Raw genomic sequence first — 21,949 nt, 5'->3', positions numbered from 1 at the left:
CTCGCCACCCAGGCTGAACCACGTCGCAACAAGACCGGAGGCAGCACCGCACGGGGCAGCCAACCCCTGTGACAATGGCCATCGAGCGCCCGCAAGTCCAACACCAGGCCGCCGAAGCAGGCACAGACGGATGGATCTGAGCAAGGCACGCCGGAGGTGTCAGATCCGCGGGAGGCCGCGGCAGCCAGGGGATACCTTTGCCGCCCGACTTGGATCTGTCCGGAAGAGAGGGAGTGGCTGGGCACCACCCTCGCCCCGCCCCCATTGCCGCCCGAGTGGCCGCAGAAGGCATGGGCACCTCGCCGAGGCCCGAGACAGCAGCCCCCATGCCACAGCTAGCCATGGCCTAGATCCGGCGCGCCGGCCAGATCCGCCGCTGGGGGGCCGCCCGCGTGCGCCACGGCCATGCGCCGGCGAGCAGGGCCCGCGCCACCTCGACGCCACCCTGCATCCCCGAGCGCACACCGCCCGCCCTCGACGCGGAGCTAGGCAGAAGCCGCGCCTGAGATGACATCGGCGAACCAGCCACCCACGTGTCCACCGCGGGCTCTCCCCAAGGCACCTTCGGAGCCAGGGGGCCGCCGCCACCGCGGCGAGGCCAGCGGCAGCGGCGGAGGAGAGGGGGCGCAAGGGAGGGGGCCGGTGGCGGCGCCTGAACTGTCCCCCGAGTCGCCCGAGCGGAGCGACGCGGGGGTCTCTCCTCTGTTCGTTCGATCGTCTACATGTCCAACTTAAAGTCCAACCATAACCTATCTTATACAAAATATTCGACTATTTTTTTTCTTGAGCCAAATATTCGACAATTTTAACATGTACATGTCGATGTGGTACTCCTGGTTGTAAGAAAAAACTACTCCCTCTGTAAACAAATATAAAAGCATTTAGATCACTACTTTAATGATGTAAACGCTCTTATATTTTTTTCGGAGGGAGTATTTATCAAAGCTCCTATGCCGATTGATTACTGTGAGGAGCAATATACTTTGGACGGGGTTGCTGGCTGAGAGGGGATGAGTGAGGTAGTGAACTTGAATGTTCGAGAATCCACTTTGGTATGTGGGTTACCTTTCCCCGCTGATGGCAATTCACTCACGCTTCACACCCAAACAACAAGAATCTCCACCCCTACTTCCTACTCGATCCATCACACACATAGCTAGCTTAGCTTAGCTCCCTACTTTGTGAAAAAGCGGGATGAAAGAGAAAGGCTGCTTTCCTTAGTTCCTCCTTTCAATCCTGCTAGCTTGTATGATGATTGCAATCTACTCCCTCCGTTCCATAATATAAAAACGTTTCTGACACTAGTGTAGTGTCAAACACACTCTTATATTATGGGACGGAGGGAGTAGCTTCAAGCGAAGGAGTGCTTGTCTGATATTAGGTGCTGGCCAATTCACCAACCATGCATATACACACGCATCTTCCATTGCGGCTTTAGCATCTTGTGATGTGACGTGATTCATGTAGCCTAGCCAGCCATCTTCCACAATCTCCATCAGGGCAGGCAGGCAGGCAGAGGCAGGTGCCTTTCTTCCCTTGATAAAAGCAAAATAGAGGAGAGAAAAGCGGAAATCCCATTTGGTGCTCGAGCTCATCTACTCCCGTAATCTAGACCATTCAAGGACATCAAGATTCGGTTTCAAGCTAGTATTTCACATCGTATAGCCAGTTTCCATCCGGTTTATTTAATCATCTGTCCCACATGAGACCTACCTACAATGATTGCTCTCGGGCCGCGGGACTGCCAGTACAGTTTCTGCAACCGTCTGTACCCCGATGTGCGTTGTTTCTGTTCCGTGGCTCATACGCGAGACCTGCGCCCATGTGTGCTCCGTCGACGGAGAGTGCATCCACGCCATGCCGGATGTGTGCGCGAGGCGACGCCCACCGGGCCGCTCGTGCGACATGATTCGCCATGAGCACGTTTTTCAGCACCGGTGCTGCGGCCAGCCCACCATGGGGCGCGAGCACGACGAGTCGCCGTGCGCCGGCGCACTCGAGCCCGCGCTCAGCGTCGCCATGGGTTGCTCCCATGCGAGCACGGAACCCCGCGCACTCTGCCGGCAGCCAGTGCTCCCACGGGGTGCTCGACATGAGCTACAGCGGTGGCCACCGCCACTAACCGCGGCACGAGTCGAACACGAGCATGACCATATCGCTGTGCATGGCGCAATTCAACCTGCGCGCTCCTTCAGCCACCGCGAACTGCGCATGCACATCTTGCCCCATCTTTGCCACCTCGCTCCCACGCGTCGGACACGAAAGTTCCAACCTTGCCGAGTCCGAGCCCTTCCTGCCACTGCTGAGCTCCACCATCGGCAACCGCATCTTGCTCCAGATGGTCGCCACATCGAGCCGGAGAAGCCCGGGCCGCCGTACGATGGAAAGAAAGCTGCGTCAGCTATGAAGGTGTTGGTGGTGATGTTTGGCGAGGAGCAGCGCCTTGTGCCCCAGACGCGTTAGAGAGGAATGGCCGGTGGTCGCGGCCACCAGTGAGAACCCGGCAGCCAGCGCCGGGATCGGGAGGAAGAATCCGATCCAGATTCATCTCGAACTCAAAAAGGCCGACGACGAGGTAGAGGTACAAACAACCCTGTCCGTCTAACTAAACGGCCCCTTCCAAACAGCACCGTCTATCGTGGGCCAGGCCGTATAAATGTAACTAACTCCAGCCTATGTATTCGGAATTAACGCATGCCGTATTCTCTAGGAAAAATGATTTTGGCACAGATCCCAACTGTTCGTTGCTCGGTCCAGATATCGGGACTAGGTGAGCTCGGGTGCCAAAACGCCCCTCCCAAAGAAAAGCATGATGGTTGATGAAGCACCAAGCAAAGCAAGAAACCATGCATACACTAGACTTCATCTTAATAACCAGCATGTAACTGAAAAGATATCTTTACTAGTAACAAAGTTCATATCATCAAGTGGTTATATCAACTACTACAACTAACTAGAGAAAAACATTACCATAAACATAGGAACACGTGTGGGCGTTAGGGGGCTGCCCACACATTTTGTATGGTGTATAAGAGGAACAGCCCACACACCCACGTGTGGGCAAAAAAATAATGTCCACACACCTCTTTTTTCCCTCCCGATCCCTCTCACACGCGTGCGTGTGGGCGAAATAGATAACGCCCACACGGCCCGTACGTCAGGCCTCGTACCTCGTGGTCCCGCATGCCCGCGTGACAGTCACCGCGCGTCCCGCAGTTGCCATGGTCCAGACCCTCGTCCATGTTCGTTTAACTGCAGTTGCCATGTCGCTGAATTTCGGTTGCCATGTCGGACAACTACAGTTGTCATGGTTGCTCAACTGCATTTGCCATGTATGGTCTGATCTACTGCAGTTGCCATGATTTCAAAACTTTAGGAGTTGCCACCCACTAAACACTAGCAGTTGCCATGTCGCACTACAAGAAGGCATGGCAAAAAAACATGTTCGGGTAAAAGAGAGAGTTGTCATGTGCTCACAAGCACGCTAGGGCAGTTGCCATGTAAAAGAAAGAGTTGCCATCTGCTTACGTGCACGCTACGGCAGTTGCCATGTACCATGCAAAAACACATGGCAACTCGGGTAAAAGAGAGTTGTCATCTGCTTACAAGCAAAGCTAGGGCAGTTGCCATATACCTGCAGAAACACATGGCAACTGCCAGCTTTGGGTGTGGGCTAGGAGACGGGCGTGTGGGCGAAGTGATAAACGCCAACACACCAGCCCCCTCTGCGTGCGTGAAACTAGTGTGTGGGCGAATTGCTAAACGCCCACACACCAGTCCCCCGTGTGGTAAAAAAGGACGTGTGGGCGACCGGATGAATGCCCAGCTTAGTTCTACGTGGCACACAAAAACTGCTAAAACGCCCCAAGATTCGTGCAGAATTGGTTGGACGAGGATCCATGCGTGTGGGCGAGTTGCCAGACACCCGTGTGCGTTAACATTTTCGTAAACATAATATGAGGATTGATACTTAGACTGATTGTACTACCACTCACACGGTCACACCCCTTAAATCTCAGTCTTTCGTTGGCTCAGACAGACCCTCCCCACTCGTGTGCTCTGCTCTCTTGCGCTACCAGCTAACTAGGTGGGCAGCTCAGCTAGTCAGCTTCGGGGGCACTCCATCTCTGATCTCTCCATGTCCCTCATCACCGATGACCCCGACCGCTCCCCGCGGGACTGCGCCACCAAGCGCCACCACCACCACCACTCCGGTGGCTGGCGACAGCGACGGCTGCTGATCGCGGCGGCGTCGGGCGCGGCGTCACTGCTGGCACTGTGCATCATCCTCTGGCTCACCCTCCGCCCCTCAGCTCCGCGCTTCACGCTGCTAGCCGCCACCGCAACCTCCTCCAACGCAAGCACCGGAGGCGGCCTCGTGCACCTCGACGCGGCCCTCATGGCACACAACCCCAACGCCCGAGCCGCCGCGCTCTACGACAGCCTCCGGGCGCGCGCCTCCTACGCGGGCTTCCAGCTCGCCACCGCCGGGCCCCTCCCGCCGTTCCAGCAGGCCCAGGGCGACGCCGTGCTCTCAGCCTCCCTCTCCTCGGCGGCGGAGGCGTCCGCGGAGGAAGCAGCCGATGGGCGGTCACCGGCGCTGCTGAGGCTGCGCATAGAGGGGCGGCTCCGGTGGGAGGTGGCGGCCTGGGTGTCCGGTGAGCGTGCCCTCGCCGCCGAGTGCGTCGCCGTCGCGGCGCCGTCGCAGCTCAGGGCCGTCGTCTTGCAGGGCACCGAGTGCGCCGTCACCATCGAATGAATAATAATTCTACATACGTATACATAATCCGCATCAGTCAATTGAATTACTTTGTAATTAACGTCTTTGTAAGTAGCTATAGGAGAAGATCGACGGGATTAGCTTCTGCTTAATTACAGGGCTATTATGTTCTTGTATACTTACTCTACTTAGGAGAAGATTGACGGCACATGCATGTAGTGGTTGCATATGTTCTAGCTGAGTAATGCTACATCCACGAAAACTTACATTGGAATTTTACGTAATGGCTGATATGGAAGTAATTAATTGGACTAGCATTAGTGGTTGAGACCCACCCCCGTTAAATTCAGGGAGGAGAGAGGGTTAATAAGGAAGTTGACAAAGACGATATATTTCGACAAGATTGAATTCATGCAGGAGTTGATTGAAATTAGAGACCTACATGCCGGCCCGTGGGTTGTAGTTGGTGACTTCAACTTGCTAGTAAACCCGGAGCGGACGGAGGACAAAAGCAATGCCATGATCAATAGAAGAATGATGATGTGGTTTCGTGCCGAAGTTAAACTCATTGAATCTCAAAGAGATTTATCTCAATGGAAGGCGATATACTTGGTCGAATGAAAGGACGGAAGCGACTCTCGAAAAGATTGACCACATGTTCAACATGTCTTGCTCGGAGGAGCTGTTTCCAACATGTCAACTCACGGCTTTGGGCTCCTCAGTGTCAGACCACTGCCGACTTGAACGCTTGATTTGGTCATGGGGCAGAGGTTTAGCTTCGAGGCTTTTTGGCCGAAGATGGAGGGCTTCTACGACACGGTGGAGGAGGCATGGGAATCGGACCCTAGTTATGGCAGCTCAGGATGGGAACGGGCCGACCCGGCCTTTGCCTTGGACCCGGCCCCTGTGGCCCCAAGGCCAATTTGAGAGGCCATGGGTCGACCCATATAAAGAATAGTCGATGGCCTCGTTGGCCCGATGGGTATTTTGGGTCGACTCAGTTTTTTTGCTTTACATTGCCTTGTGTGGATAAATAGGTGTTAAAATTAAGCATGATTTATAATGGAATCCGACTAGTAAGATTACTAATACGTTGTTAACAAAAATGATAGAATTAAGCAGAGCTAGGAACGCATCACACACTGTATTCTTCCACTTGGGGTTACAAATAAGTAGCAGTACAATGTGTGTGTGAGAGAGAGGAATACGCAGTCACAGCCAGTACCACTTATCTGACTCTAAAGAGGACGAGGCGATGCAACTGGTACAGTACACGTCCTGCCTGGTACACGCCCTGCCCCCTGCATGCTAGCTAGTATGGAGGCGGCACAACAAGATGTCTAACAAGAAAAAAAAATCAAACCATCTACTGATGAAATATAAGACTATAGGATGGGCCGACCCAGCTGACCTAGTGCGTCATCCGGTGCCGGCCCTGTTGACCCAAATCTCGTTTGAGACCGACCCACATGAACCATTGGCCTTGAAATTTTGGGTCGGGTCAGCGACCCGGCGGGCCGACCCGGCCCATTCCCATCCTGAATGGCAGCCCTTTCGTGGTGCTTGATCTCAAGCTTCGCGCTACGTCCAAGAAGCTAAAGCAATGGAGTGACCGACAAATAGGCAACGTCAAGCTTCAAATTGGGATCGTGATGGAGGTGATTGCCCGCTCGGATAAAGCCATGGATGACAGGCAACTTTCGGTGCACGAGATTGCATTGCGGAGAACCCTCAATAAAAAGTTATTGGAGTTTTGCTCGCTGGAGATGATGATAGCAAGACAGCGTTCGAGGATTTTGTCCCTCCGCGAGGGGGACACGAACATCGACTTTTTCCACTGCAACCTCGTCCTGCTTCTCTCCACTGCAACCTCGTCCTGCTTGCTGAATGGATCGCAGGGGCCGAGCTTTTTCCACGCCCGTGGACTCAGGCAAGATGATCCCCTCTCGCCACTGCTGTTCATCCTAGCAATCGACCCCCTGTTCCATTTGCTGGACACAGCCACAAACCATGGTCTGCTCGCGCCGCTGCTGGGACGCGGCGCAAGCATGCGCGTGAGCCTGTACGCCGATGACGCAATGATCTTTGCAAATCAAATAAAGGAGGAGGTGGGCACATTGCTGGAGCTGCTGAACTTCGGTGAGGCGGCGGGATTGAAGCTAAACCAAACAAAATCCTCTATCATTCCGATGAACTGTGATGCCCAGCTTTTGGCAGAGGTTTTGCATGGCTTTGGTGGCTCAGTCGCCAGCTTCCCCACAACCTACGGGTTGTCAATCTCTCCTACAAGACTACGTCTGGTGCACTTTCAATTCCTCATCGATCGAGTCAAATCATGCCTCGCGGGATGGAAGGGCAAGCTGATGACTTTGGCGGGCCGGCGCACTTTCGTGCGAGCGGTGCTCTTTGCCCTGCCAACTTTCGCGCTGGCAGTGCTCAAGGTGCCAAAGAGGGTACTGAAGGAAATCGACAAGGCCCGGCGACGCTTCCTGTGGGCTCAGGACGAAGCGCTGACTGATGGAAAGTGCAAAGTGGCGTGGAGCTCGGTCTGCTCACCGGTAGAAAAGGGCGGGCTGGGGATACCTGATCTGCAATGGTTCAGTTCCGCCCTCAGACTACGCTGGCTTTGGCTGTCCTGGCAGCAGCCGGCGAGACCCTGCTTGGCTTTCCCGTTGCCATGCGACAAGATGGACAGAGAGATGTTTGAGCAAGCCACGACGGTCCAGATCGGCGATGACTAGCAAGCAAGATTCTGGACAAGCTCCTGGTTGGATGACTGCTACTTCTTGAGCTTGTGTTGGTTTTCTCTTGAAGAGGAAAGGGTGATGCAGCAAAGTAGAGATAAGTATTTCCCTCAGTTTGAGAACCAAGGTATCAATCCAGTAGGAGATAACGCACAAGTCACCGAATACCTGCACAAACAATCAAACAACTTGCACCCAACGCGATAAAAGGGTTGTCAATCCCTCCACAGTTACTTGCAAAAGTGAGATCTGATCGAGATAGATAAACGATAAAGTAAATATTTTTGGTATTTTTGGTTTATAGATCGGAAAGTAAAAGATTGCAAAATAGTATATCGGAAACTTACATGATGCAAAATAGACCCGGGGGCCATAGGTTTCACTAGAGGCTTCTCTCAAGATAGAAAATATTACAGTCGGTAAACAAATTACTGTCGAGCAATTGATAGAAAAGCGCAAAGCTATGACGATATCTAAGGTAATGATCATGAATATAGGCATCATGTCTGTGTCAGGTAGACCGAAACGATTCTGCATCTACTACTATTACTCCACACATCGACCGCTATCCAGCATGCATCTAGAGTATTAAGTTCATAAAGAACGGAGTAACACATTAAGCAACATGACATGATGTAGAGGAATTAACTCAAACAATATGATGAAAACCCCATCTTTTTATCCTCGATGGCAACAATACAATACGTGCTTTGTTGCCCCTACTATCACTGGGAAAGGACACCGCAAGATCGAACCCAAAGCTAAGCACTTCTCCCATTGCAAGAAAAACCAATCTAGTTGGCCAAACCAAACCGATAGTTCGAAGAGAATTACAAAGATATCAAATCATGCATAAAAGAATTCAGAGGAGATTCAAATAATATTCATAGATAAGCTGATCATAAATCCACAATTCATCGGATCTCGGCAAACACACCGCAAAAAAGTATTCCATCGAATAGATCTCCAAGAACATCGAGGAGAACATGGTATTGAGAATCAAAGAGAGAGAAGAAGCCATCTAGCTACTAGCTATGGACCCGTAGGTCTGTGGTAAACTACCCAGGCTTCATCGGAAGGGTAATAGAGTTGATGTAGAAGCCCTCCGTGATCGAATGCCCCTCCGGCAGGGTGCCGAAAAAGGTCCCTAGATGGGATCTCACGGGTACAGAAGGTTGCGGTTGTGGAAAAGTGTTTTCATGGATGCCTCTGTTGGTTTGGCGATATACAAGTATATATAGGCGCAAGAATTAGGTCAAGGGGTGCATGTGGGGCCCACAAGGGTGGGGGACGCGCCCTACCCCCTGGGCGCGCCCTCCGTCCTTGTGGCCGCCTCGTGGCTCCTCCGACTTCATCTCCAAGTCTCCTGGTTGTCTTCTGGTTCAAGAAAAATCATCGCGAAGGTTTTATTCCGTTTGGTATTCCTTTTCTGTGAAACTCAAAATAGAAAAAAATAGGAACTGGCACCAGGCTCTAGGTTAATAGATTAGTCCCAAAAATAATATAAAATAGCATATTAATGCATATAAAACATCCAATACAGATAATATAATAGCATGGAACAATCAAGAATTATAGATACGTTGGAGACATATCAAGCATCCCCAAACTTAATTCCTGCTCGTCCTCGAGTAGGTAAATGATAAAAACAATTTTTTTGATGTGGAATGCTATCTAACATATTTATCCATGTAATTTCTTTATTGTGGCATGAATGTTCAGATCGGTATGATTCAAAACAAAAGTTTAATATTGACATAAAAACAATAATACTTCAAGCATACTAACAAGGCAATTATGTCTTCTCAAAATAACATGGCCAAAGAAAGTTTATCCCTACAAAATCTTATAGTCTGGCTATGCTCCATCTTCATCACACAAAATATTCAAATCATGCACAACCCCGATGACAAGCCAAGCAATTTGTTTCATACTTTTGATGTTCTCAAACCTTTTCAACTTTCACACAATACATGAGCATGAGCCATGGACATAGCACTATAGGTGGAATAGAAGGTGGTTGTGGAGACGACAAAAAGAAGGAGATAGTCTCACATCAACTAGGCATATCAACGGGCTATGGAGATGCCCATCAATAGATATCAATGTGAGTGAGTAGGGATTGCCATGCAATGCACTAGAGCTATAATTTTATGAAAGCTCAAAATGAAAAACTAAGTGGGTGTGCATCCAACTTGCTTGCTCATGAAGACCTAGGGCGATTTGAGGATGCCCATCGTTGGAATATACAAGCCAAGTTCTATACTGAAAAATTCCCACTAGTATATGAAAGTAATAAAATAGGAGAGTCTATCATGAAGATCATGGTGCTACTTTGAAGCACAAGTGTGGTAAAAGGATAGTAACATTGCCCCTTCTCTCTTTTTCTCTTTTTTTCTTTTCTCTTTTTTGGGCCTTCTCCTTTTTTGGCCTTTTCTCTCCTTTTTTTATTTCCTCACATGGGACAATGCTCTAATAATGAAGGTCATCACACTTTTATTTACTTACGACTCAAAAATTACAACTCGATACTAGAACAATATATGACTCTATATGAATGCTTCCGGCGGTGTACCGGGATGTGCAATGACTCAAGAGCAACATGTATAAAAAATGATGAATGGTGGATTTGCCACAAATACGATGTCAACTACATGATCATGCAAAGCAACATGGTAATGATGAGGTGTGTCATAATAAACGGAACGGTGGAAAGTTGCATGGCAATATATCTCGGAATGGTTATGGAAATGCCATAATAGGTAGGTATGGTGGCTGTTTTGGGGAAGGTATATGGTGGGTTTATGGTACCGGCGAAAGTTGCGCGGTACTAGAGAGGCTAGCAATGGCGGAAGGGTGAGAGTGCGTGTGACCCATGGACTCAACATTAGTCATAAAGAACTCACATACTTATTGCAAAAATCTATTAGTCATCGAAACAAAGTACTACGTGCATGCTCCTAGGGGGATAGATTGGTAGGAAAACACCATCGCTCGTCCCCGACCGCCACTCATAAGGAAGACAATCGAAAAATATCTCATGCTCCAACTTCGTTACATAACGGTTCACCATACGTGCATGCTACGGGACTCACAAACCTCAACACAAGTATTTCTCAAATTCACAACTACTCACTAGCATGACTCTAATATCACCATCTTCATATCTCAAAACAATCATAAGGAATCAAACTTCTCATAGTATTCAATGCACATTATATGAAAGTTTTTTATATCCCTCTTGGATGCCTATCATATTAGGACTAAATTTATAACCAAAGCAAATTATCATGCTGTTTAAAGACTCTCAAAATAATATAAGTGAAGCATGAGATTTCATCAATTTCTATAAAATAAAACCACCGTCGTGCTCTAAAAAGATATAAGTGAAGCACTAGAGCAAAATTGCCTAGCTCAAAAGATATAAGTGAAGCACATAGAGTATTCTAATAAATCATGATTCATGCGTGTCTCTCTCAAAAGGTGTGTACAGAAAGGATGATTGTGGCAAACTAAAAAGCAAAGACTCAAATCATACAAGACGCTCCAAGCAAAACACATATCATGTGGTGAATAAAAATATAGCCTCAAGTAAAGTTACCAATAGACAAAGACGAAAGAGGGGATGCCTTCCGGGGCATCCCCAAGTGTAGGCTCTTGGTTGTCCTTGAATATTACCTTGGGGTGCCTTGGGAATCCCCAAGCTTAGGCTCTTGCCACTCCTTATTTCATAGTCCATCAAATCCTTACCCAAAACTTGAAAACTTCACAACACAAAACTCAACAGAAAATCTCATAAGCTCCGTTATTATAAGAAAATAAATCACCACTTTTGGTACTGTTGTGAACTCATTCTGTATTTATATTGGTGTAATATCTACTGTATTCAAACTTTTCCATGGTTCATACCCCCCAATACTACCCATAGATTCATCAAAATAAGCAAACAACACAAAGAAAACAGAATCTGTCAAAAACAGAATAGTCTGTAGAAATCTGGATATTTCGAATATTCTGTAACTCCAAAAATTCTGAAAAAATTAGAAAGACCTAAGCAATTTGTTTATTAATCTTCTGCAGAAAGAATCAAATCAAAATTACTCTTCTGTTAAAAATGAGAATGGTTTCCCTGAGCGCAAAAGTTTATGTTTTTCAGCAAGATCAAATCAACTATCACCGTAAGCTATCCCAAAGGTCTTACTTGGCACAAAAACTAATTAAAACACAAAACCACATCTAAACAGAGGCTAGATGAATTATTTATTTCAAAACAGAAAGGAAAAATATTGGGTTGTCTACCAACAGGCGCTTTTCTTTAAAGCCTTTTAGCTAGGCATTGATAATTTCAATGATGCTCATATAAAAGAGAAGAATTGAAGCACAAAGAGAGCATCATAAAACACGTGACAAACACATCTAAGTCTAGCATACTTCCTATGCATAGGAATTTTATAAGCAAACAAATCATCAAGGAAAGCAAAATATAGCATATGCAAGCAAGAAGAAAGAGTAGCAATCTCCTCATGAAGAGAGGTAATTTAGTAACATGAAAATTTCTACAACCATATTTTTCTCTCTCATAATAATTACATGTAGGATCATAAGCAAATTCAATAATATAGCTATCACATAACATATTCTCAACACGATCCACATGCATGCGAAGTTGACACTCTTCAAAAATAGTGGGATTAACATTAACTAAAGTCATGACCTCTCCAAACCCACTTTTATCAAAAATTGCATAAGATTAAACATTCTCCAAATATGTGGGATCTTGATACGTCCATTTTGCATCATGCTTTTATATTGATATTTATTGCATTATGGGTTATTATTACACATTATATCACAATACTTATGCCTTTTTTCTCTTATTTTATAAGGTTTACATGAAGAGGGAGAATGCCGGCAGCTGGAATTCTGGACTAGAAAAGGAGCAAATATTAGAGACCTATTCTGCACAACTCCAAAAGCCCTGAAACTTCACGGAGCATGTCTTCAGAATATATAAAAAATATTGGGCAAAGAAAATACCAGAGGGGGGCCACCAGCCAGCCACAAGGGTGGAGGGCGCGCCCCCCGTCCTTGTGGGCCACCTGGCAGGCCTCCGATGCCCATCTTCTACTATATAGTGTGTTTTGACCTGGAAAAAATTAGAAGGAAGCTTTCAGGATGAAGCGCCGCTGTCTTGAGGCGGAACATGGGCAGAACCAATTTAGGACTCCGGCGGAGCTGCTCTGCCGAGGAAACATCCCTTCGGGAGGGGGAAATCAAAGCCATCGTCATCACCAACGATCCTCTCATCGAGAGGGGGTCAATCTCCATCAACATCTTCACCAGCACCATCTCCTCTCAAACCCTAGTTCATCTCTTGTATCCGATCTTTGACTCAAAACCTTAGATTGGTACCTCTTGTTGCTAATAGTGTTGATTACTCCTTGTAGTTTATCCTAGTTTGTTTATTCGGTGGAAGATCATATGTTCAGATCCTTAATGATAATTAATACTCCTCTGATTATGAACATGAATATGCTTTGTGAGTACTTACGTTTGTTCCTGAGGACATGGGAGAAGTCTTGTTATAAGTAATCATGTGAATTTGGTATTCGTTCAATATTTTGATGAGAAGTATATTGTCTTTCCTCTAGTGGTGTTATGTGAACGTAGACTACATGACACTTCACCATTATTTGGGCCTAGGGGAAGGCATTGGGAAGTAATAAGTAGATGATGGGTTGCTAGAGTGACAGAATCTTAAACCCTAGTTTATGCGTTGCTTCATAAGGGGCTGATTTGGATCCATATGTTTCATGCTATGGTTAGGTTTACCTTAATTCTTCTTTCGTAGTTGCGGATGCTTGCGAGAGGGGTTAATCATAAATGGGAGGCTTTTCCAAGGAAGGGCAGCACCCAAGCACCGGTCCACCCACATATCAAATTATCAAAGTAACGAACACGAATCATATGAGCATGATGAAAACTAACTTGACAACAATTCCCATGTGTCCTCGGGAGTGCTTTGCTTTATATAAGAGTTCATCCAGGCTTCTCCTTTGCTACAAAAAGGATTGGGCCACCTTGATGCACCTTGTTTACTTTCGTTGCTTGTTACCCACTGTGAATTATCTTATCATACAACTATCTGTTACCGATAAGTTTAGTGCTTGCAGAGAATACCTTGCTGAAAACCACTTATCATTTCCTTCTGCTCCTCGTTGGGTTCGACACTCTTACTTATCGAAAGGACTACAATAAATCCCCTATACTTGTGGGTCATCTAGACTCTTTTCTGGCGCCGTTGCCGGAGAGTGAAGCGCCTTTGGTAAGTGGAATTTGGTAAGGAAACATTTACATAGTGTGCTAAAATTTACTGTCACTTGTTACTATGGAAAATAATCCTTTGAGGGGCTCGTTCGGGGTATATTCACCTCGACCGGAAGAGCAAAGAGTTGCTCCTCAACCTACTGCACCTACTGGAAAAAATTATTATGAAATTCCTTCGGGTATGATAGAGAACTGCTAGCTAATCCTTATGCAGGAGATGGAACATTACATCCTGATATGCACCTAATCTATGTGGATGAAGTTTGTGGATTATTTAAGCTTGTAGGTATGCCCGAGGATGTTGTCAACAAGAAGGTCTTCCCTTTATATTTGAAGGGAAAGGCATCGACATGGTATAGGCTATGTGATGATATTGGATCATGGAACTACAACCGATTGAAATTGGAATTTCACCAGAAGTTTTATCCTATGCATCTGGTTCATCATGATCGGAATTATATATATAATTTTTGGCCTCATAAAGGAGAAAGTATCGCTCAAGCTTTGGGGAGGCTTAAGTCAATGTTATATTCATGCCCCAATCATGAGCTCTCAAGAGAAATTATTATTCAAAAATTTTATGCTCAGCTTTCTCATAATGATCGATCCATGCTCGATACTTCATGTACTGGTTCCTATATGAAGAAGGATACTAAATTCAAATGGGATTTATTGGAAAGAATTAAACACACTCTGAAGATTGGGAACTCGATGAAGGTAAAGAGTCAGGTATAAACCTTAAGTTTGATTGTGTTAAATCTTTTATGGATACCGATGCTTTTCGCGATTTTAGCACTAAATATGGACTTGACTCTGAGATAGTAGCTTCTTTCCGTGAATCTTTTGATACTCATGTTGATCTCCCTAAGGAGAAGTGGTTAAAATACATCCTCCCATTGAAGTTAAAGTAGTAGAACCTATTAAAGTTGAAGAAGAAACTATTACTTACAATATAGATCCTATTGTTCCTACTGTTTATATTGAGAAACCACCTTTTCCTGTTAGAATAAAGGATCACTTCAACTGTGGTTCGCAAGAGTTATACTAGAACACTGATACGCCTCCAACGTATCTATAATTTTTGATTGTTCCATGCTATTTTATTATCAATCTTGGATGTTTTATTATCATTTTATAGTCATTTTATATCATTTTTTGGTACTAACCTATTGACATAGTGCCAAGTGCCAGTTGTTGTTTTTTCCATGTTTTTTACATCGCAAGAAATCAATAACAAACGGAGTCCAAATGCCACGAAACTTCGTGGACATTTTTTATGGACTAGAAGGAAGATGTTGGGCCCTGGTTGCACCTGGGGGGAGTCCCGAGGAGGGGACAACCCACTAGGGCGCGCCAGGAGGCCCAGGCGCGCCCTGGTGGGTTGTGCCCACCTAGGGTGCCCCCCGGACCGCCTCGTTGCTCTATAAATACCCCAATATTCCAGAAACCCTAGGAGAGTCGACGAAATATTCATCCAGCCGCCGCAGAGTCCAGAACCACCAGATCCAATCTAGAGACCATCTCGGATGGGGCTCACCACCTCCATTGGTGCCTCTCCGATGATGCGTTTGTAGTTCTTTATAGACCTTCGGGTCCGTAGTTAGTAGCTAGATGGCTTCCTCTCTCTCTCTCGCTAAATTCTCAATACAATGGTCTCTTGGAGATCCATATGATGTAACTCTTTTTGCGGTGTGTTTGTTGGGATCTGATGAACTTTGAGTTTATGATCAGTCATATCTTTTTATATCCATGAAAGTTATTTGAGTTTCTTTGATCTCTTATATGCATGATCTCTTATAGCCTCGTATTTCTTCTCTGATATTTGGGTTTTATTTGGCCAACTTGATCTATTTATCTTGCAATGGGAAGAGGTGCCCGGTAGTGGGTTCGATCTTACGGTGCTTGATCCCAGTGACAGAAAGGGAAACGACACGTATGTATCGTTGCTACTAAGGATAAAAAGATGGGGTCTATCTCTACATAGATAGATCTTGTCTACATCATGTCATCGTTCTTATTGCATTACTCCGTTTAGCGGTCGATGTGTGGAGTAATAGTAGTAGATGCAGGCAGGAGTCGGTCTACTAATCTTGGACGTGATGCCTATGTAATGATCATTGCCTGGATATCGTCATAATTATTTGAGGTTCTATCAATTGCCCAACAGTAATTTGTTTACCCACTGTTTGCTATCTTTCTCGCGAGAAGCCACTAGTGAAACCTACGGCCCCCGGGTCTTCTTTCTCATATATTTGCTTTGCGATCTATTTTATTTGCACTTTTTATTTCAGATCTATTAAACCAAAAATACAAAAATACTTTGCTGCACTTTATTTTATTTGCGATCTATTTATTCAATCTATTGCAACTTTCTCCCGTCAACACGCAATTTCTGGCGCCATACCCCGAAAGGGATTGACAACCCCTTTAACACGTCCGGTTGCGAGGTGGTGTTATTTGTGTGCAGGGGCTGTTTACGTTGTGTTGCTTGGTTCTCCTACTGGTTCGATAACCTTGGTTTCATATCTGAGGAAAATACCTACCGCCGCTGTGCTGCATCATCCCTTCCTCTTTGGGGAAATACCGACGTAGCTTCAAGTGACATCAAAAGGAAATTTCTGGTGCCGTTGCCGGGGAGGATCTTCAACATATACCAGGTTCCTAATCACAAATCTCATCTCCTCGTAATTTACATTATTTGCCATTTGCCTCTCATTTTCCTCTCCCCCACTTCATAAAAATTGCCGTTTTATTCGCCTCTCTTTTTTCGTTCGCCGTTTTCTTGGCGGATATGTCTTTGTGTGTGAGATCTTGTTTGTCATTATGGATAGCTCCTCCTCTATTGCTTGCACTTCTGAGAACGAAGTTCTCAACTTTAAACAAAGGGGAGGAGAAAGTTTAAAAGATGCTTGGTATAGAATTTGCAATGCTCATAATAGATCTATTCGTAAGCAATCTACCGTTGTTCTTCTTCGCTGCTTTTATGTTGGCATCACCACTTGGTATAGATTCGTCCTTGATACGATTACCGGTGGAAATTTCTTGATGTGTCCATCTCTTGATGCTTTTAATGCTATGGGAAATTTAGTGGGATCACCACCTCTCATGATTAGTGAAACAATTTTGACTCTTGAGCATGTTATGGAAAGACTAGATGCTATTGAAAAGAAAATGCTCACCGAAGATCATATGGAAATTATAGATAAAAAGATGCATAATTTTGCCATTAATATTGGGTCAAAAGCGGGAGATACTTTTAAGTTGATGAAAGAGAAGGGTATCTTAATCCATGAAAGAATAGAAGAAAGTCCGTCTCGGATTGATAAATTAGAAGAAATTTTTAGTAATGTGTTGACACCAGATTTTGGCACGGTCAAGAACTTAATTAATATGGCCTCAAATGGAGAAGTGATCTACATAAAAGAGTTCCGTATTGTCGATACGAACATTTTTGAACTTTGGGCCATCGCCATCCGATCTCATCTCGAAGGCCGAAGTTGTGTTCGAAATACTGAGATTTTGTATTCAGAACGCTATTCGACTCATTACGCCCCCAATACCACCTCGTATGGAAAAATGTTCTACACGGGTTGTCTTCGTCTCGTCGAAACGATCGATTTTGATATAAAAATCGTTCCAATCCAAGTTCGTATGCAAAAGGTTAAAGCCATCGGAATGCAGCTCTGTCTGATGGGTAGCGCGAGTATAGCCTGTTTTGTGCGAGGTAGTGCGAATAATAGCCTGTTTTGCACGAGCGATTTAACCCTCAAAATGACCTCTGATCAAAAAACATTGAACATGAAAGTTGTTCGTCTCGTCGAAACAGCCAAGATTTCTTTTGGACTCATTTTCATCTGAGATCATTTACCACCACAAAAAGGAACCGCAAGGTGCAGCCAATTTAAACCGAACAGTTTTGGAAAGTTCGGACAAAACCAATCCGAATTTGACTAGGGTTTTGGACATAAATCCAAGACTTTTCCTTGCACAGGAAGTCCAGCCGCCTCTTATATACTTAAGGGGTGACGGCCGATTGAACAACACACAATCGATCAAATTATCTACCACTTTTTATCTTTTATCTTTTCTCCTTTACCCTAGTTCTTCTTCCTCGTTCTTCGTCTGTTTTTTTTGTTGCAGGGTGGTGAACCTTGAGGCCCTAGGGGCGGTCAGGTCGACTTAGGGCAGCCCATAGCTGCCGTGCGTCCAGACGGGGTCCCTCCTGGGTGTGTGGGGTTTCGGGTCCTCAAAAGCACCCGCTGGATTGCCTGCGTACTACGCTTCTGGCTGGGTCTCCTTCGACGTGAGCTGCGGTGCATCACCCCCGACGTCGAGGGTACACAGTGATGTGTTCGTGTGCGAACACACTTTTTGACGACTCCGCTGGGGACGAAACTTTGAACGGTCTTCATCCCGTTCTTGCTACGAAGAGATCGTCATCAAGTTGCTGCAATCTACAAAGGTAATATGAATACCCAATTCCCCTTTGTGGATGCAAATAATCCATATGTTATTGCTGGATCACCTAATGAGCATAATGTATCGGCTAGCCCTAGTTTTATCAAGTATGCATCTAATTATGCGCAAGGGCCGATGCAAAATAATCTTCGTGCTTCAAATTCTTATGATTTTAGCAACGTACAACATATGTATCCAAACTCTCATGCATCGGCAACCCCACAAATCCATATGCCGATGAACAACATGATGGGTTTGGTTAATCAATTTGAAACACCTCATGTTAAAATTTCCAATAGCATACAAGAAAGTGTTTCACCTTTTTATTCATCGGCAACTAATTTGCAATATGTGAATCCAACCTTGCCGATGGATGGGAGAATTGGCCATGCTACTACTAGCTATTCGGCCAGTTACTCTCAACCATCATATGCTACACCTCATGTTAGTAATTTTTCAGCACCGTATGCAACTGTAGATGTTCATAATTCGGCCCCGCATCTTCATGATCATAGCCGAATAAGTGAAAATTTTACAGGAACACATGTGCTGTCATCAAATATTGTAGCATATAATGCATACTCTACGCAATTCAAGAATTTCGGCAACACTCACGAATCATTGCCGAAAGAATATGAAAGTATTGCGAAGCAATCCCTTCCAGAAGTGGTTGTGGCTGCATTAAAAAAGAGCTTGGCACAAAACAAGAGAATTAATGATCTTTACCTTGAACAATATGAAAAGGGATTGTTTCCTGATTATGCTGCAATAAAGGCTAGAGTTTTGTAGGAAGATGAAACTTCATCAATTGATAGTATTGGTGAGAGAGCATATGGTTATACAGCAGTGCATACACCTCCACCTAGTACCGCAGCATATTATACACCCCCTACACAAAAATTTCGGCAACACTAACACTTCATTGCCGAAAGATCCTAAAAGCATTGGGGGGCAAACTAATCTAGAGCGGGTTGAAATTGAGAGGGGAGTTAAAGCTTTGCGTGGTAGGGTGCAAGTACTTCGCCAAGAGAGAATTGATAGGGAATTAGCTCAAAGAAAAGAAGCCTTGCCAATTGATATAACCGGTGAAAAGAATGATGATTCGGAAACTAAAAGTGCTTCAGTTGAAAAAGATGAATCAAGTAGTATATATTCCGAATCCATCTCATCCAAAGAGGCAAACATTGTTGAGAAAGGGCATGGAAAGTATAGCAAGACAACCATACTTGATTTTTCTGAAGTTAATGGAACCTACTTCCTGCCCTATGAGTTTCGTGCCATAGAAATTGACAAGCTTCAAGGACAAGAGCATGTAGCCGAAGAAAGTTTGGTGGACAAAGATCTTCAAACTAATGATGCACGAAATCAAGAAAAAGATGATGACAAGGCATTGGGGAGCTATCCGAAGGCGGAGCAAGATATTCTTCAAGTCACACCACCATCATGCTCTCCCAACATATTTGAAGAGGTATGTCTAGCAAATAATTTACCTGTTTTCGGATTTGGTCATGACTTAGTTGTTGATGCATATATTAGAAAAATCTTCATAATAAATATTGATAGACCAATGAAGAAGGGTAATTTATTTGTTAGCAATCAGATTGTCACAAAGCATATCAGTCAATACATTGCACCATTCAGAAAGACCGATAGCGAAAAATTATTGCAGCCAAGGCTTTCCCTATCGCTTTATCTAAAGCTCATATCTAATTCGGTAGCTTTGCTTATTTCTTATTTGTCTTACACTTGGTCTCAATTGAGACATGTATGTTCTAACTATTTTCGTTTCAGAAATTTAAAGCCAAGGTTAAAATCTTCTGAGCAAACCGATGCCAGTATAGTTTCTTATCCAAAGACATCGGAGATAGAGTGGAAAACATAGTGCATAGCCGAATGGGGAGATTCCAAATCTGAACCATTCGTTTGCTTATCTCCAAAGCCGTTCACACAGCAAGATCGGCTAGAAAATAAGAAGTTTACCTTCAATTCAAGCATGTGTGACCAAATATTTGATTTATTGCTGAAAAATAATTACATAAGAATTCTTGATCACCATGTTGAGCCATCTATCCAAGGACAAATGTATTGTAAGTTTCATGATTCGTTCAAGCATAATTTTGAGGATTGCAACATGTTTCGTCAAATAGTTAAATCGGCCATTGATAAAGGACGATTGAAATTTGTTGAGACACCAAGAGATGACTAGTCTATTCTGATTGGTCCCGATGGCAGAAAGTTTTTGCATCGGCTGCTTCAAGCCGATCCATTTAAAGAGAAGGTAAAAACTGCAGGTGATGGGATCAAGTTTTCAAGTAAAGAAGTTGTTGAAGAGCATAATGAACATAATTTTGAGGGTGAGAGTTCCATCGAAACTACAATGGAGACGCCAAGGACTAGGGGGGCAGCAAGCAAATCCAATGATCGATGAAAGCAAATCAAAAGAAAACAAAGACCGAAATAAGCACACGTGTAAGAGATCAAAAATCACCTTCGCTGAACTATTGGATAAATATCAAAAGAAGAGTGAAGAGAAGAATGCTTATCGGCCAAATCATGCAAAGAAACCAAGATCACCCCCAAGGCGCAAATATGAGGATCGGTATTGGCAAAGTGAGAATTTTAATGCAACATATTCATATCCTTATTTTGGGCCGCCAATGCCAATGCCGTGGATACCTCCCTATGCTCATATAGATCCATATCCATTATGGGACATGTATGATACAAAGGCACATTCTCCATCTTATTTTAGACCATCTCACCAATATTATGCAGCTCCGAGAAGATCAACATTTGAACAATCACATGTTAAAGACCGTTTCAATCATAAGGAATCGGTCCAGAGCTCAAGGAAGAAGAAAGAGGTGGTCAAGCAAGTTTACCGTGTTAAAAGAGATGGTCGTAATAGTGCAACTTCAGATTTGACCTCAAATGAAAAAGAGCCAATTAATGTGTTGACATTGGCTACTAAAGACAATGAGACAAAGCAACCAAATATTGAGAGTCGAAGTGCCAAATCTGAAGAAAAGAAGTTAAGAGTGCACAAGGCCAAAAAGGAATTGCCATTGGTCAGAACAGAATCACAGCCGAGATGCCTGCTCGGCTTATCGTATTGGCAAAAGAAGAAATTACAAAAATTTAGTGCACAAGAACTTGAAGAAAGGAACATGGCATGGGCTCCCAAAGGAAGTGCTCAAAATAAGAATTATGTGCAAGCTTCCATTATAAGAAGTGCGGCAAAGGTGAAGAAGGAAAAGAGTGAAAACTATGTAGGACAAAGCCGAAGGTTTCAACATCTTTGGTCTACACATTATCCATATTCTTCAACTATGCCATTAACGCCTATGCCATGGAATTCGTCATCACGTATGATTGGTAACCCTCAATGGGCTTATTTTAATCCATGGATGCAATATAATTTCTTACGTCATGAAAGGGTATTACCAAGTCACTATACATTTTATTAGCTACAAGTTTGTTGCTGATCCAAAGGGCTGAAATACTTGATTTGTCATTTCATTTGTTTATTTCGGCTATATGTGCTTTGAATGAAGTTTACATGGTAATGGACGATATTTATCTATCGTCCTTATAGTATGTCAATGCATGGCCGGTGTAGTATTCTAACATCGTCCTTAGTTCGATTGGAGAGCGAGACAAGGTACGTGCTCATGGAAATTTATATGTATGCATATATTAT

At 44.7% G+C, this 21,949-nt stretch overlaps 1 protein-coding gene across 1 annotated transcript; it reads left to right on the top strand.

Annotated features, from left to right (window-relative positions):
* Positions 1 to 4,030: 4,030 nt before the first annotated feature.
* Positions 4,031 to 4,896, top strand: LOC123124477 (NDR1/HIN1-like protein 26). The gene has a single exon (XM_044545091.1). The coding sequence runs from the start codon at positions 4,139 to 4,141 to the stop codon at positions 4,757 to 4,759; it is 621 nt and encodes a 206-aa protein (XP_044401026.1). The 5' UTR covers positions 4,031 to 4,138; the 3' UTR covers positions 4,760 to 4,896.
* Positions 4,897 to 21,949: the final 17,053 nt, after the last annotated feature.

The sequence above is a fragment of the Triticum aestivum genome, chromosome 5D (genome assembly GCF_018294505.1).
Source record: "Triticum aestivum cultivar Chinese Spring chromosome 5D, IWGSC CS RefSeq v2.1, whole genome shotgun sequence".
In the NCBI taxonomy this organism is placed as follows: Eukaryota; Viridiplantae; Streptophyta; class Magnoliopsida; order Poales; family Poaceae; genus Triticum; species Triticum aestivum.
This window is presented reverse-complemented; position numbering and strand designations above follow the sequence as displayed.